General features: G+C 38.0%; 3 protein-coding genes across 5 annotated transcripts; 2 read left to right on the top strand and 1 right to left on the bottom strand.

Annotated features, from left to right (window-relative positions):
- The first annotated feature begins 592 nt into the window (after positions 1–592).
- On the top strand, positions 593–3,720 carry HSP70T-2 (heat-shock protein 70T-2). Of its 2 annotated transcripts, none has more exons than XM_086664022.1 (2): positions 593–759; positions 1,879–3,720. In XM_086664022.1, exon 2 carries the CDS (start codon positions 1,881–1,883, stop codon positions 3,600–3,602), a length of 1,722 nt encoding a protein of 573 aa, XP_086520148.1. In that variant the 5' UTR covers positions 593–759; positions 1,879–1,880; the 3' UTR covers positions 3,603–3,720. The 2 variants fall into 2 exon arrangements, with proteins under 2 accessions (XP_086520148.1, XP_086520149.1); XM_086664023.1 differs by having other exon boundaries at positions 701–1,284; positions 1,347–3,720.
- Positions 3,721–4,274: 554 nt separating this feature from the next.
- On the bottom strand, positions 4,275–7,805 carry LOC147555111 (protein NDL2-like). Its single transcript, XM_086660985.1, has 11 exons — positions 7,585–7,805; positions 7,314–7,413; positions 7,038–7,135; positions 6,806–6,894; positions 6,136–6,196; positions 5,956–6,042; positions 5,673–5,750; positions 5,499–5,555; positions 5,229–5,284; positions 4,861–4,996; positions 4,275–4,766 (listed from the first exon to the last, which is right to left on the bottom strand). Exons 1-11 carry the CDS (start codon positions 7,642–7,644, stop codon positions 4,521–4,523), a joined length of 1,068 nt encoding a protein of 355 aa, XP_086517111.1. The 5' UTR covers positions 7,645–7,805; the 3' UTR covers positions 4,275–4,520.
- A 1,029-nt stretch (positions 7,806–8,834) lies between these two features.
- LOC147555110 (vacuole membrane protein KMS1-like) lies at positions 8,835–12,797 on the top strand. Of its 2 annotated transcripts, none has more exons than XM_086660983.1 (9): positions 8,835–9,033; positions 9,172–9,269; positions 9,854–10,065; positions 10,333–10,411; positions 10,730–11,023; positions 11,143–11,297; positions 11,489–11,605; positions 12,032–12,202; positions 12,302–12,797. In XM_086660983.1, the coding sequence occupies exons 2-9, from the start codon at positions 9,194–9,196 to the stop codon at positions 12,461–12,463; spliced, it is 1,266 nt and encodes a 421-aa protein (XP_086517109.1). In that variant the 5' UTR covers positions 8,835–9,033; positions 9,172–9,193; the 3' UTR covers positions 12,464–12,797. The 2 variants fall into 2 exon arrangements, with proteins under 2 accessions (XP_086517109.1, XP_086517110.1); XM_086660984.1 differs by having other exon boundaries at positions 8,876–8,989.
- The last annotated feature ends 2,498 nt before the right edge of the window (positions 12,798–15,295 follow it).

The raw sequence follows: 15,295 nt of genomic DNA, 5'->3' as shown, positions 1-15,295 counted from the left end.
ATGCGTTGGTGAGACATCTGTTTTGATGAGATTTACGTGTCAATGATTTAGGAGAATAATACTTGATCAATACGTGCATTCTGACAAGTCTTCAGACACATAACAGTTTGTGCATGAAAAGTGAATTGTTGGCTTTATTAAGCGTTTCACGTCTCGATCTGCTCAGGTTGATCTAAGCTCGGATAGACGAATTTTTTTTTATTAGTCTCTCAACTTTGGACTCAGGTGAATTAGGACACTTAAGAGACTCGTGCCGATCTCCCATACCAGAATTCAAGTGACATAATTCGACAAGTCCACCTCCGTGATGATTTCTAACTGTATATATTAAGGTCAGTTCGTTGACTATTTGCGTATGTCAAAACCGACCAATATTTAGCTCAAGAGAGTGTACTATAATCTGACCGACGAGATGAAGTAAGTCGGACAATCTTAAGTTTAGATGGGCTACCGGGCATCATGTCCAACCCGACGAACTTAATAGGACGGTCTTGGGCTCCTGGGTTTTGGAAGGGCTATACCTTACCCCCAGTTCACCCACTTAGCAAGCCTGACGGGGTCCATACGTGTCTGAGGTTTCTGGAAGGCACCCGGAACAATTTATTTATTCAAACAGAAAGAAAAAAGAAACAACAAGACACTCTCGGATGATCTAGAAATCCCTCTCTCTCTCTCTATATATATATTTACTCTCTCACTTAGACATTGTCACTGAACTTGGTCTCTTTCTCTCTCTAATCCGATTCATTCATCCAACAAGTAAGTCCCCATTTTTCTCTCTCCATTTTTCAAACCCAGTTCATGTTCTATGAATTTCATTATTATAATTCTGGGTATGGGTATGTGTCTGGGTAGGTTTCTTATTCTTCAATTTTGAACTTCTGATCATGTCAATCATAACCCTAATTAGTATAGTCTCAATAAATTGTTCATTTTCTGTTGTTTTTTGTTAAGATAATGTTTATAACTTATTGGGTTTCCCTCAATTCAGCTTTAACTATTGGTTATTGCTCTAGTTGTTAGGTTTATATTCAACTAGCTTTGAAGTTCTTGCCCATTTGGTTGAAAAATTAAGAACTATCACAACCCAAAGAGAATTCAATAAATTAACAAGTTTTTCCTAGCATAACTATAATTAAAGAAAAATGTCATGGAACAAGAAAAACTAGACAGACTATGGGCAGAAACCGTATTAGTGGCTTCATGTGATTCGTGCACACTGATTGATTCTTGCCCAATGAACTACGAATCACAACAGCCCACGTAAGGTTTTTACCCAAGAGAGTGTCTAGTTTTTTTTTTCTTGTTCCATATAGTTACTAAGAATTAAATTTTCATCAATAAAGCAATCCATCAATTCTTTTTAGGGTTCAATTCTACAAGTGTTGCACTTATAGTTTGTACGGATTTGGAGAGATATAGGCAGGAACCCAAAAGCTAGCTCAAGAGGTAAAGCTTTCGCGACACTTATCAACTCACCCATGCCCCTTTCACTAACAATGTAGGACTATTGTAACACATATTTAACGATGCCAGGGTTATTCTCTAAGTTCTGCACATATGAGTTTTATACGGGTTTGCATAGGCTTTTGCAGGATGCTGAACCTAAAAAGTTATTGACATGTCCTTTTGACTGTGACCAACAAGAAATTGGTCTTTTACCTGATTTCTTTTATATACATTTGTCGAACGAACTGTCAGATACTTATGGGGACCAAAATGGCCAGTTGATCACAATTGGGAGCCATAACAAAATTAACTTAACAAAGTTAGGTGGTTTTTCAGTTTCCTTCAAAGTTCTTGTAGCTTCTTTTTTTTGAGCTTTCTTTGTAGAACTGTTTAGGTAGATTTACTGAATTGAAACCTTTTATTTGGTAGGAATGGCTGAACAAGCTTATACAGTAGCATCTGATAGCGAAACAACTGGAGAAGATAAACCATCATCAGCTTACCCTGAATTAGCAATTGGAATAGACATAGGTACTTCACAATGTAGCGTTGCTATATGGAATGGGTCTGAGGTTGAACTCTTAAAGAACACAAGAAACCAAAAGATGATGAGATCATATGTCACTTTTAAGGATGAAATCCCTACTGGTGGAGTAAATGCCCATCTTTCTCATGATCATGAAATGTTCTCGGGTTCTGCAATTTTCAATATGAAACGATTAATCGGTAGACCCGACACTGATCCAGTAGTTCATAAGAGCAAAACACTACCCTTTTTAGTTCAAACCTTAAATATCGGTGTTCGACCATTTATGGCAGCTTTAGTTAATGGTGTTTGGAGATCAACTACTCCGGAAGAAGTCCTTGCGATATTTCTTGTGGAACTGAAAGCCATGGTAGAAGTTCAACTAAGGAGACAGATTCGAAACATTATTATCACTGTACCAGTTTCTTTTAGTCGATTCCAACTTACTAGGATCGAACGAGCTTGTGCCATGGCGGGACTTCATGTTCTTAGGTTGATGCCTGAGCCAACAGCCGTGGCACTTCTTTATGCGCAAAAACAACAGCAAACAGTACAAGACAATACGGGTAGTGGTAGTGAGAAAATGGCAGTGATTTTCAACATGGGAGCAGGTTACTGTGATGTTTGTGTGACTGCAACAGCTGGTGGTGTTTCACAGATTAAATCTTTATCAGGTTCTGCCATTGGAGGTGAAGACATTCTTCAAAATGTAATGCACTATCTCTTGCCTAACATGGATAATCTATTTGCTAGTCATGGACTTGATGAAATCAAATCGATTGGGTTACTTAGGATTGCGACCCAAAAGGCAATTCATGATCTTTCTTTTCGTGACAGTACACATATAGATCTTGATTTGGGCTTTGGGTCGAAGATAACCAAAACCCTTAGTCGAGCTGAATTCGAAGAAATCAACAACGAAGTGTTTGGAAAGTGTGAGAAACTAGTAATGCAGTGCATGAATGATGCCAAATTAGGCGGAGAAGACATAAGTGACGTAATTCTTGTTGGTGGATGTTCAAATATACCCAAGATTAGGAGTTTAGTATTGGGTTTGTGCAAGAAGAAGCAGCCATTTCCGGAGATCAACGAATTCGAAGCTGCTGTTTGTGGTGCTGCCTTGGAAGGGGCAGTGGCATCAGGAATCAGCGATCCATTGGGAAGTTTGGATCTGTTAACTATACAAGCTACACCTCTCAGTCTCGGAATTCGTGCAGATGGAAATAGTTTTGTGCCGATTATTCTTCGTAATACTACAATGCCAGCAAGGAAGGAGTTGAGCTTTACTACGGCACACGAAAATCAAACAGAAGTACTAATTGATGTTTATGAAGGTGAAGGAACAAAAGTAGAAGAGAATCATCTTTTGGGTTACTTCAAGGTGGTAGGAATTCCTCCAGGACCGAAAGGATCTACCGAAATCAGCGTATGTATGGATATTGATGCTTCAAATGTTCTTCGTGTGTTTGCTGGTGTTTTAATGGCTGGAACTCGCCAACCACTTTCCCCTTTTCTTGAAGTTAAAATGCCAACAGTGGATGATGGTCATGGCTGGTGTGCACAAGCTTTAGTCAATACGTATGGATCTACTCTTGATTTATGCTCTTTACCTAAGAAAATGCCATAGTAAGGTTAAGGTTAGATGTTTCTGAGTCTCTTGGAAGTGTTTCCTTTTGTAAAATCAATCAGTGTGTTCTTATCTGTAACTTTTTCGAGTTTATCTAATAAGACTTCAGTTGGGTCCATAACATCCAAGAACATCACAGATCTGTTATTGGCTCAAACTTCCGTGGCCTAAACTGCCATAGTCCCTCTAAGAAGCTGGGGGCGAAGGTTTGTCTGCCTTAAACTTTTGTGGCCTAAACGGCCATAGTCCCTGTCAAAAGCTGGCCGTGGAGGGTCGCCTCCGCATAGCTGGTCGCCTCCGCACAGCTAGTTAGCAAGCTGAGGTCTCGTTCGTTAATTGAATTAACCAGACAAAAGGCTCCACCAAAAACGGTCATGCACCACTACTTGTACAATCGTCTCGTTCGTTAATTGAATTAACCAGACAAAAGGCTCCACCAAGAACGGTCATGCACCATTACTTGTACACTCAAGAAAGAGCGTTCAGTCTGTCAATCCTTACTATGTAAGGACCTGGTAAGCTTTTTTTGTATAGAGTCAAGTTAAGCCTTGAGAGCCGGTTTTAATGTGATTTTTTATTATGCTAATACCACCTCTAAAAGTCACTCAGGTACTGCGGATTTGACTCTCCCTGATGAACAATGATAACAAAGCGCAAAATCTTAAGCAAGAATTTAAACAACAAATCATGTCTGTTTATAACAATATTTTCGACTTCCAAAGTAACAACCATAGGACGATATAGTATACAAAATGAATATAATTGGTAACTTACAAAAGAATACTGAACCCACATTCCCACAGGATGATTCTACTGTTATTTACACCTTCCTCCCAATGCCCCATCCAACAACTTACATAGAAAGAAGAACACAATCAAAGAATCTAAATGACACTATTTACTAATGGCTAGCTATGCCTATGTGCAGGCTAAGGATCCCAATTTGGGACGAGTCTTGATCGGTTTCAGCTTCACGCCTATGCTTTCTGGTGATAGAAGCTCCGGTGAGATGCAACACTGGTTTCCTGAACTAGATGGAGCTGGGCTGATACCTGTGCCGAGAGAGGGCTGCCGGTAGTACCCAAATCCCATCAAGAAAAATTCGATGGGAACTATCATGGAGTATGGGTGTTCCTCAGTAACTAACGACCCGCAAGCTTCTACCTGTAGAAAGAGTACACCGAGCATATAGAGCCATAACAGGTCTGAAATTTTAAGGATGGATTAACATGAAATTCCAAGAGATTAAGGCAAGTACCTCTACAAGAGCACTAATTTTCTTGTCCATTTTCAAACTCATGTAGATTGCCTCAGATAGGAAGGGACTGCTTTCGCCCACAAAGATGAGAGTCTTGCATTTTAGTTTCTTCAAACCCTCGGTGAGATCCCGCCTCCTGTAATAACGTTCAATCGTTTCAGATAACAGTCACAATAGCATACTAATAATACTTGGATCAGCACAGCATGCATGCATCACAGGTTCGACCGAGACATACTTCAAATGGACTTGGGTTCTTTGCCATCTGCTTTCGCAGACTTTTCATGAAACTAACTTCTTCAGGTCTATAGAAGCCATCTTTAGCAGCTTCTTTTGAAATAAAACTAGCAATGCTTCGGAAAACTTACACATTTACGGCTTGAAGGTAGCGCATGATGTTTGAATCTTGCCTTTCGTCTAGTAACTGTAAACAGTAAACAGAAATATTATATCCTGCTTATCTTGACAAGTGGGTGTCATACGAGTCTGAGAGGTTCTAAATTTCCTCTGAAAACCAGCTTCAACGGGACGAATGATCAAGAGCTTATATTCCCACCATTAATCGTCAACTTGGTTGATATCGGACAGAGAAAAAAGACAAGTGAAACTAAAACTTATGGTTCCAAGAAGGACCTTACCCTTCTACAAGCTTGCACAATATCAGATTCAACGCCAGGAGTGCTACATCGAACATCCTGGAACAGTATGCTTCGGCCTTAAATTTAATAATACGTACATATGTGTATATATATTTATATATACATATAGCTGTTCAATGAGTAAATTTATCCACTATAGAGTAAATAAAATACCTTACTAAAGTAACGTTGGAGAAGGCAATCCTTTAGTATGCCACACATACCATAGAAGTAGAGCAAGTTAAGCATTACCTGCACCATATGAAGTTTTTCAGTCAAATATTCTACCAACTGCCGTATAGAGTAAAGCACACTCAACCCACTAATGGTTGTTGTCCTAGTTTTTCAGAAATTTTAAGAGTTATTTGCATATCATAAACTAAACAGGATTTTCTTCGAAAAGGAAGTTACAAGTTACTTCTCTCTTTTTACTGTTAAGTAGGTTTAGAAGGGGCACCTTATTGTAAAGCCACTCGGTCCATGAAGGTGATTTACAAAGTGGAGACACAAGTATTAGTCCAAGAGCCCGTTCCTTGTACTTCATCTGCATACACATAGGAGCATAAACGCCATAAATAGCCGACAATGATAGACAAAGTTACCAAGTTCGAACCGATCGTAGAGGATTTGAACTTACTGCAAAGAGCGTGAGTACGTAAGCGCCAGCTGTAACACCAAGGCACAGTACTTCCTTGAGGCTGGTAAAAATTAAGATGTTAGGAGAAACAGACTAATTTGATGATGAATTTGACTTTTTAACTTGGATATCTTAGTTGCATATGAAGTAGTAAATCATCCTAGGCAAAGAATGGGCTAACACTTATCATGACAAGAGAGTTGTTAATACAGAAAGGAGTCGTGAAGCATCAGGTTAGTTTTATAACGAATTAAGAGAAACTAAAGCACAAATGGTATAGATAATTAATCACACACGAGAACACAAAACATTATGTGCGGATCAGTCATAAAGACTTACTCCATGAGAAAATGTCACGATGATATCACAACAACCATATTTAAGACACTTCCAAAAGTTAGTTGAGGCAAAAGGTAGTTTATAGGGTTATTAAGCGGGTGAACTTGGATTCTTAAGGAAAGTAGTTAATGAATTTTAGTATTCGGCTTGGATAGCTTAGTTTCGTATGAAGTTGTCGATCATTCTAGCAGATATACGGGTTATCATTATCATGACAATAAAGTTGCTAAATAGATAATGAATCACGAATTCTTAAATTACGTATACAATTGCACTTAAGACACAAATGTATAATAAGAAAGTAAAATTTACGAGTTTTCATTTTGCGCACCCAAAGTAGTCGAGCACTTCAACCACCTGATCGGCAAGATCATCCATGCTGAGCAAGGGACTATCTGAAGCAATCTCAGCAGCTCCTAACTGCAACTCTCAACAAATATGGTAAAAACTAAGACCCCATCATCTAGATCAACCCCTCAAAAAGTACATAGTTCAAGGTACAAAGGGCATGAACTAAATAATGCAGAAAACAAAAAACGAAGAACAAAAAGGCGGAAACCGACCTCATGTCCAGGAGCATCAATGTGGTAAATGCAGAAGTTATGAAGCAACAAAGAAGCAGCTTCTTCACAAAAGAATAGACCTTGGAAACAAGACATATCTGTAAAAACCCCCAAAACCATAAATGTATATTCATGACTAAAAATAACAAATCCAAGAGAAAAGAAAGTAAAACCTAAAACCCAATTTGGGTTATAAACAGGACCACTCTAACTAATATAAATAACTTCAAATTCCTTGAAAATAACAGTGATTAAGTGAGAGAAAAAAAGCAGTACAATTGAGAGCAACATCTGGGTATGTGATTAAACCAGGCTTTTCTTGATCCCCACAAATGAAAACTGAAATTGGACCTTTACTTGTTTCAACAAGACATTCCTGCAAATTTCAAAAAACCAAATTCAAGAACTAAATAGATGATAAAAGAGGTAAATAAAAACTACCCATTATTCAGAACAAGCTAAAAATGATTATTCACTCAAGAATCATGAACTACATTGAAGAATATAAGAAAATTAATTAGTTCCTGAAAGTGGGTTTTTTTTTTACCTTTCCTCCTAATGGAATCAACTGAATATCAATTGAAACTGAGCTACTTGAATCACCCATTACTTGTTCTTCTTCCCCAAATCAATATTCTTTTTTTTTTTTTCTAAAAAAAATCAATTATTTTTTACAGGAAAAAATAATAAAAAGAATTTCTTTTGGTCTACTTTCAGATCTTCTTCACTCTCTCTCTCTCAAGCTTGATAATCCCCTCTGGGTTGTGTTCCGATTACCTAAATACCCTTACCCAGTAACTAAATTACATAAATAACTTCTGAAATGACCGTTTAGACCTTTAAGTCAATAATTTGACTCCTCCTTTTCCACTTCTGTTAGTTACCGTTGAGGTGGATTAAATTGTAAAAAGCATGCACGTTTTGGGTATATAAAAGTTATGGACTTTATGGTCATTTGGCAAAAACATAAGGGCATTTAAGGAATTATTTCCTTTCTGCGTCAGACAGCTGTACGCCATTTGGCAGAGAGAGAAAAAGGAAAATGGTAAAATAGCGGCGTCATGAAATCAATGGCTTAGATTCATTGACATCATTATCGGTATGGGTTAATTCTATTTTGATCCTAAAGTTGATCAACTCACTAAAATAACTCCCTAAAAATTGTCAGTTTCTATTTGAGTCCCTTTTAGTAAATTCAGTTTTAGCATTAGAATTTTACCTTCCCTTTCTTACCTTTCTATTCAAAATTTATTACCCTTCCTGTCCTTGAACCTTTATTCGCCAATGATCGTCTGACATTTCTTCCACTACAAGACCACCACCACCATTTATCTTCTCTCTCTTATTCTCTACTACGCTTAGACCCGAGAGCCCATTGCAACAAAACTGCTGTGGGAGGCGAACCAAAGCTTTTCCTTTGTCTCTTGCAACAAATCTGAAAGAGACGTGTTCCCTTCGTCTCCTTAGCCCAAATACGGAATGGAAGCGAATGGGAAAGTTTCCCTTCGTTTATGCGACAGACACGCGATGGAACTTTTGTCAGATTTGAAATGGAGACAACGGGAAAGTATGCAAATTGGTTGAGGAAAATGAAGGGGAAGCTCCTTCCAAACCCAAGACGGTTCAACTTATTACATCGGACTGGGCGCGTGAGGTCATGATAGTCCATCTAAATCCAAGATCATCCTACTTTTCATCGGATCACTCAAGTCTTCGATTGTCCACGGGCTCAAATGGACTCGATGCCGGATTTCGATTGTCCACGGGCTCAAATGGACTCGACTCTGGACTTCGATTGGTCCACGGGCTCAAATAAAGACCGTAACTGTTGCCCGCTCTGGCGTTTCTCATCAGACTGAAAAAAGAGGAAGCCATTCACGATATCTCTGTTTCAGAGATCATCTTCATCTGCAACTTCTGAAGATTCGACCTTAACCCTAACACGAGATTGGGTCTGCTCTCCTTTTCAAATCTATGGACTGACTTATCTGGATCTGTAATTATATCTATCTATCTATCGAATCTTATTATATGGTCTCGGGAGCTTAATTTTTGTGGTTTTCGAGGTCTGTCAGATCATATTTAGGAACATTAGGTTTGTGGGTAAAGCATATTTCTAGGGTTTCGTTTTCAGGTTGGAGTATGTGAGCAGCAACATGGGTTCTGATAATCTTGTTATGTCTTCCTCTTCTCCAATCTCGTCTGAACATGTTGCTGATTCTGCGGTATCAGGTAAGTTTAATTCAGTTTTTTTGTTTATGGGTTTTGATTTGAGTTCTTTGTGGGTATTTTTATGAACCCTAATTGCTTAAACAAACAAAAGGCAAAGTTCTATTGTTAATTTGGTTATATGGGTTGTTGAATGTTCTGAGAATCGATTAGCAGAATCTGCAAAATTACCCAAATATTTCCATTTCCATGCTTAATTAAATCTCTCTTGACAATGCCTTGTCAAGGAAATAAATTTCCATCGAAACCGAAATTTCACTCCTTTCCCTTTTTTGCTTGAATCTGTATGAAAGTTAAGCTGGTTCTGAAATTAATTATTAGACGGTGAATGTTCCTGAGTTCTTATAGATCAAATAGGATTGTATTCTGTTCTTTAGAAAGGGTTTTTGTTGGGACATTGTTGTTTACTCCTATGTTCATCAAGTATGGGTAATGGGTGGGTTTTATGTTCATTATTGTAGTTGTCTTTGCTGCTTATATGATAATGCTAAAGGCAAACAGAAAAGAACACCTAAACATCCTAATTTCTTGAGTTGATGTTCTTCTTCTCTTAGGTTTTCTACTCATTGATGGGTTTTATGTAACAGGACTTGGGAAGAAGCATCAATTTGAACTAAAGAATTTGACTTTGGGAACACAGCCATTCAAGACATTAAAGTTTTTCATTTTGGCTACCATTCAATATATAAGGAAATCAATATCATATCTATTGACCGATGGGATCTGGCTTCTGCTTTCGAGTACACTAGTAGTGGGTATTGGAGTTTTTCTTACTACCATTGATGGGCCTCATGCAAAGGTACTAGAAAACCCAAATTCGAAGTGCACATTTCCTAATGTATTCTAGAATAGAAAACAAGCAGATACAAAAATATCTTGTTCTGAAACTGGTGATATATCATATATGAGACCACTTGAAAAACACAAATCAATTATGTCTTATTAGTTTAATAACTTGTAATAAAATAGAATTTTTACTTTTTGTGGAGAGAGTTCTTTTTGGCATATCCTTATTAGCTTGGACAAGCTGTTGACCTTATGATGATTGTATCACATGTCTATGCAGCATGTTGAGGAGTTCTCTCACTATTTCCGATTTGGACTTTGGTGGATAGCCCTTGGTGTAGCATCATCAATTGGTCTAGGTAAGCTAATATGTATTTCAAAATTCGAATTTCAGCAATCTGAAATCTGACCGTTAGCGGATCACTGATATTGGAAGAAGAAGCTACTGGCAGTGTTGCTCTCTGCTATAGTTTCATTAGACTCTATGTTACATTTGTTTTCACTTTTCACAACAGAAAATGTTCATAAGCAAAGTAACACAATTTATATCTAGAAAACTTCGTTCTTAATCTAATAAGTATGTCCTTTGCTTGATGCAGTTTAAAAAAGAAATGCAACTGCACTATCTATCCGATATATTTTCCTAAACAACCTTCTTTCTCCCTTTTTTCTTGTAGGATCTGGTTTGCATACATTTGTGCTATATTTGGGCCCACATATTGCATTATTCACGATAAAAGCCATGCAGTGTGGTCGAGTTGATCTAAAAAGCGCTCCATACGATACAATACAATTAAAAAGTGGCCCATCATGGCTTGATAAGGATTGCGCAGACTTTGGGCCGCCAGTGTTTTCACTGGGTTCAAGTGTTCCACTCAGTAGTATATTGCCGCAGGTGCAGTTAGAAGCTATTCTATGGGGCATTGGAACTGCACTTGGAGAGCTTCCTCCTTATTTTATCTCAAGAGCAGGTTTACATTCTGCTTATATATATATATATATATATACATATATATATATATATGTGTGTGTGCGCAGTTATAATAGATAGTATATTGACGGAGAAGTGTTTTATTCTATTTTGATGTAGCAAGTATTTCGGGTACTAAAGTCGAAGGCATGGAAGAATTAGATGCTTCCACAAAAGATGAAGGTTTCATCGCCAAACACCTTGGTCCAATTAAGCGATGGTTCTTTTCACATGCAGAACATCTGAACTTCTTATCAATTCTTGCGCTTGCTTCGGTTAGTTTAAACTACTCATCTGACATACTTCCTTGCTTAGTTTTTCCCAGTTGTAGTCTGATGGTTTGTGCTAGTAATCGTAGATTGCTTGGTACTTTGTCTCTTAGCTTCAACTTGTTATGAAGTATATGGTACGAAGTACATTATTGTTTAAATTGGGTTCCTACTAATGAATAAAACTTGTTTTTCAGGTGCCTAATCCTCTATTCGACCTCGCTGGTATAATGTGTGGGCAATTTGGAATTCCATTTTGGAAGTTTTTTCTCGCAACATTGACTGGAAAAGCGATCATTAAAACTCATATACAGGTTTGTTTTATTTTCATCATATGTAAGTCTTACTATATCGAGCTAGTTCAATACACCTCTTGCTAATTTTCTGCATCGTGGATCATTACTTGAAATCTACTTCGAATTATGAATCGTATAATCCCTTCTTCAATTTGAACCAGAGGTTTTCCAATGGGGGGTGCCATCTCTGGATTTCCTGCTAATTGGTAATGGCATGGTTGATAAGCCACGGCTACGCTTGACATGGCTCCTTGCGGGGCTGTATCATGCATGGCTAGACCCCAAAGGCCCACGGTGGGCCATGTCTCGTGCTGGTCTGTATCGGGCTACTGTTGTTAGCTCTATGTCGTACAACAACCCATTTGTAAAAGGGTCGTGCCCAGTAACGAATTTCTGCTTTGGACCCTTTATATTATCATTCATTTGGGGTTTTCTCTGTTTCAGACAGCTTTCCTCATATCAGTTTGCAACAATCAACTACTTGAATGGATTGAGAATGAGTTGATCTGGGTACTTGGATTCGTCCCAAGACTTTCTTCAATCTTACCCGATCTCATTATCAAACTACATAAGCTAAAGGAAAACTACCTGGCTCCAGTACCATCAAACGACAAGGTACCCGTCCTCTTCCTTTTCTGCCGAACTTTTCGGATAAACAAACGTAATTCTTGCTTATACCAGTGTGTTGTTGTTCGTTCTTTCTTTTCTCCACAGGGAAAGAGGTGGTTGTCAGTAGCTACAATCTGGAACACTATCGTGTGGCTCATGCTTCTGAATTTTTTCGCTACGATTATAACAGACACTGCTCAGAGATATCTCAAGAAGCAACAAGATAAAGAAATGGCAGCCTTGACCAACAAGTTGAAGGCATGCTAAATTGGTGAGCCATTAGGTTCTCGTAATCGTAGTTATTTTTCATTTTTGTTATCTATTACTTCCTCGAAATTAATAGAAATGCAACTCAAATTAGAATTTTAATATTCGAAGCCCCCCAATTATGTCTCTCTTTACTTCTTTTTCATCGAAAGTCCATTATTTGAGTCTATGTATAGATTTGAAAATGAGAGGAAAGGGCGCACGTTTGTTAAGCTTTTACTTGGTATAATGACGTATTTGTGAGCGGCTTCTTAGCTCCCCATTATTTGTAATTTGGATATTGAGTACTCAAGATATTCTTTGGCATATGAATTCACATAATTGTCAAGTTCTTTCATTTACGTGTTTAATCAATAAATCTCTAAGGTGGTGTTTTTCTTTTTATCATTGACCTACTCGGCTGGATCTGAATTGTGTAATGGAATGGAAAAAATATCGGCCAAAATAGTCACTCAAGTCCGAGACTTCCTTGAAATTGCACGAAATTCAATTTGATGAATTTCCTTTCCTGTCGAAGGAGCGATACAACCCAACCATGTGTAAGCACCTCTCTTATGGACATGAAATATTGGGGTTCAATGGTTTCAGTGAATTTATCGGTCTCCATTCCTATTTTCATTGCGTTGATTTTTTTGAAGAGTTTGAGTTTTCCGTTTTGGCGATGTTCAATTTAGTAATTATGATCTGATTACTACTACTATAAGGGCTGAGCAAAGCTATATAAAGTAATTGTCCCACATGGGAGAATGACGATCTAGAATCTAAGAATATAATGTCGACGCACGTGATAGATTTAAAGTCGTGCTCCATGTCACCCGAAAAGAAAAAAGAACACGCGTTAAGACTCAAAGAATCGGTAACCCTGTGATCATATCTTATCTTGTCTTCAAATACTCCCAAGGATTGAGAGAGAATCTAAGTTTTCCAAGTATTTACTTGCCATTTATCTACCTCTCTCTTTCCCTATCACTTCAGAGAAAACCAAAGCACTTTGTAGAGTCCTGTCCTGTACCCCCCTAGACCCTAGTACCAGTCAGAGGGATGGCTGCTTCAATGGCACTTGAAGTTTTAGTGTCTCCTTTACTTGAAACTGTTCTTGGTAATCTTGGTTCTCTTACCCAATCTGAATTTTCACTGCTCTCTGGTTTCAAAGAAAAGTTAGAGAAATTTTCAAGCACACTATCCACCATTAAAGATGTCATCGAAGATGCGGAGTTGAGACAACTTAGAGACAAACCCATTCAGAATTGGTTGAACAAACTCAAGGATGCTGCTTTTGATGCCGGGGACCTCTTGGATAAGTTGGCTACTGAAGCTTTTAAACAAGGTTATTCTCCTCGGTCAATTGCGAAAAGAATGAGTAATGTTCGGAGAAAGTTCGATGAGATTGTCAGAGAAAGGTTGGATTTCCATTTGGCAGTAGGAAATATTGTTGAACCAGTGTTGATTCAGCACAGAGAAACTATCTCCTTTATAGCAGAGGAAAAAGTCTATGGAAGGGAAGATGATAAAGATTACACGGTGAACGTATTGATAAAAATTATACGGGTTAGGGAATGAGATTTTTAACGAATTATTGTGGAGGTCCTTTCAAAACACCGAAAACGATAAATTTGGCCATGTGATATCATGTAAAATGCATGATCTTGCATGTTCTATAACGAGGGTAGAATGCTCTGTGATTGATTAGTTTTACGAAACATCAAATAATATTGGTAACAGAAGATTAAGACATGTGTCTTTTGTTTCGTCGTCCACAATTTTGGCGCACTCAAGTTCACTCCCGATTAATCTGGAGCTTTTCGTGAAAAAATCACAACCAAATTTGCGCGCTCTTCGAGTGAAACCCTTTAGTGTGGAATTCACTATCAACTAAACTTCCGCAATCTTTGAAATTTGATGTTGGGAAATGTAAAGCTTGGCCCAATATGCAACTTGAAGCACTTGAGGTATCTCAATCTCTCGAACACTGATATAACTTCATTACCTAATAAATCATTTTGCAAACTACGAAATCTGCAGACGTTGAACCTAACCAACTGTTCAAAGCTCCAAATGCAAACTACGAAATCTCCAAAAGTTAAGCTTCTTCTTATGGGGCCAGACAGCGGTTTTGATATTGAACAATTACAAGGACTGAACAACCTGAGAGAAGAATTAACGATAAAAGCAATGGAGAACGTGAGAAATGCAGTCGATGCTAAAAAAAGGCAACTTAATCGGAAAACGCAATTTGCGTGTCATAAATTTGGAGTGGTCACGACCAACTAGTTTGGTGCAAGGAAATAGTTGCTGCACAAGTGAACAACAAGAAGAGGTGCTAGAAATAGTCGCCGAAGGCCTCCAACATCACCTTAATGAGAATGACCTATCTATAGGTGGGTATGGGCGTGTCGTGTTTCCAAATTTAACCATCTTTTGGTGCAACAAGTTAAGAAAAAAATTCCCGGGTTGCAGTTATCTTTAAGAGTTTTAGAGATAATTCTATTGCGCAGAATCGGTTTTAGTAAGTTGTTTAGAGAGTTCCCCCTCTGTCTTTCTGAACTTATGATTGCTAACGTTGAAGATTTAACATCCTTTCCGGTAACAGGGACAACGATGATGATGACACTGCAAAATCTTACATGTCTTGATATAAAATATTGTCAGAAGCTAAAGATTCTCACTAAGGAGCTTTGCGATAATCTCAATTCACTAGCTGAACTGGGCATCTCAGATAAGTGATCATTTATTTTCTTGTCTCGTTATATGTTTCCAATTGTCGTGGCATGAAGTCGAAGAAATCTGATAACTAAGAACTCTTGTTATGTTTAATTTTGCAGATTGTTAAGG

The sequence above is a fragment of the Eschscholzia californica genome, unplaced genomic scaffold, assembly GCF_041429995.1.
Source record: "Eschscholzia californica isolate CP2 unplaced genomic scaffold, dmEscCali1.0.p SCAF_2, whole genome shotgun sequence".
Taxonomy (NCBI): domain Eukaryota; kingdom Viridiplantae; phylum Streptophyta; class Magnoliopsida; order Ranunculales; family Papaveraceae; genus Eschscholzia; species Eschscholzia californica.
Note: the sequence above shows the minus strand (reverse complement) of the source record. Positions and strands in the feature narration are given on the sequence as shown.

Excerpts from the sequence above, each read along its gene's own strand:
- HSP70T-2 (XM_086664022.1), top strand. The coding sequence starts at position 1,881 with ATGGCTGAACAAGCTTATACAGTAGCATCTGATAGCGAAACAACTGGA.
- LOC147555111 (XM_086660985.1), bottom strand. The coding sequence starts at position 7,644 with ATGGGTGATTCAAGTAGCTCAGTTTCAATTGATATTCAGTTGATTCCA. Across the intron at positions 7,136-7,313 it reads CCCAGATGTTGCTCTCAATT|ATATGTCTTGTTTCCAAGGT; the intron begins GTACTGCTTTTT and ends GGGTTTTTACAG. Across the intron at positions 6,197-6,805 it reads GAAGTGCTCGACTACTTTGG|CCTCAAGGAAGTACTGTGCC; the intron begins GTGCGCAAAATG and ends AATTTTTACCAG.
- LOC147555110 (XM_086660983.1), top strand. The coding sequence starts at position 9,194 with ATGGGTTCTGATAATCTTGTTATGTCTTCCTCTTCTCCAATCTCGTCT. Across the intron at positions 10,066-10,332 it reads TTGATGGGCCTCATGCAAAG|CATGTTGAGGAGTTCTCTCA; the intron begins GTACTAGAAAAC and ends ATGTCTATGCAG. Across the intron at positions 11,298-11,488 it reads CAATTCTTGCGCTTGCTTCG|GTGCCTAATCCTCTATTCGA; the intron begins GTTAGTTTAAAC and ends CTTGTTTTTCAG.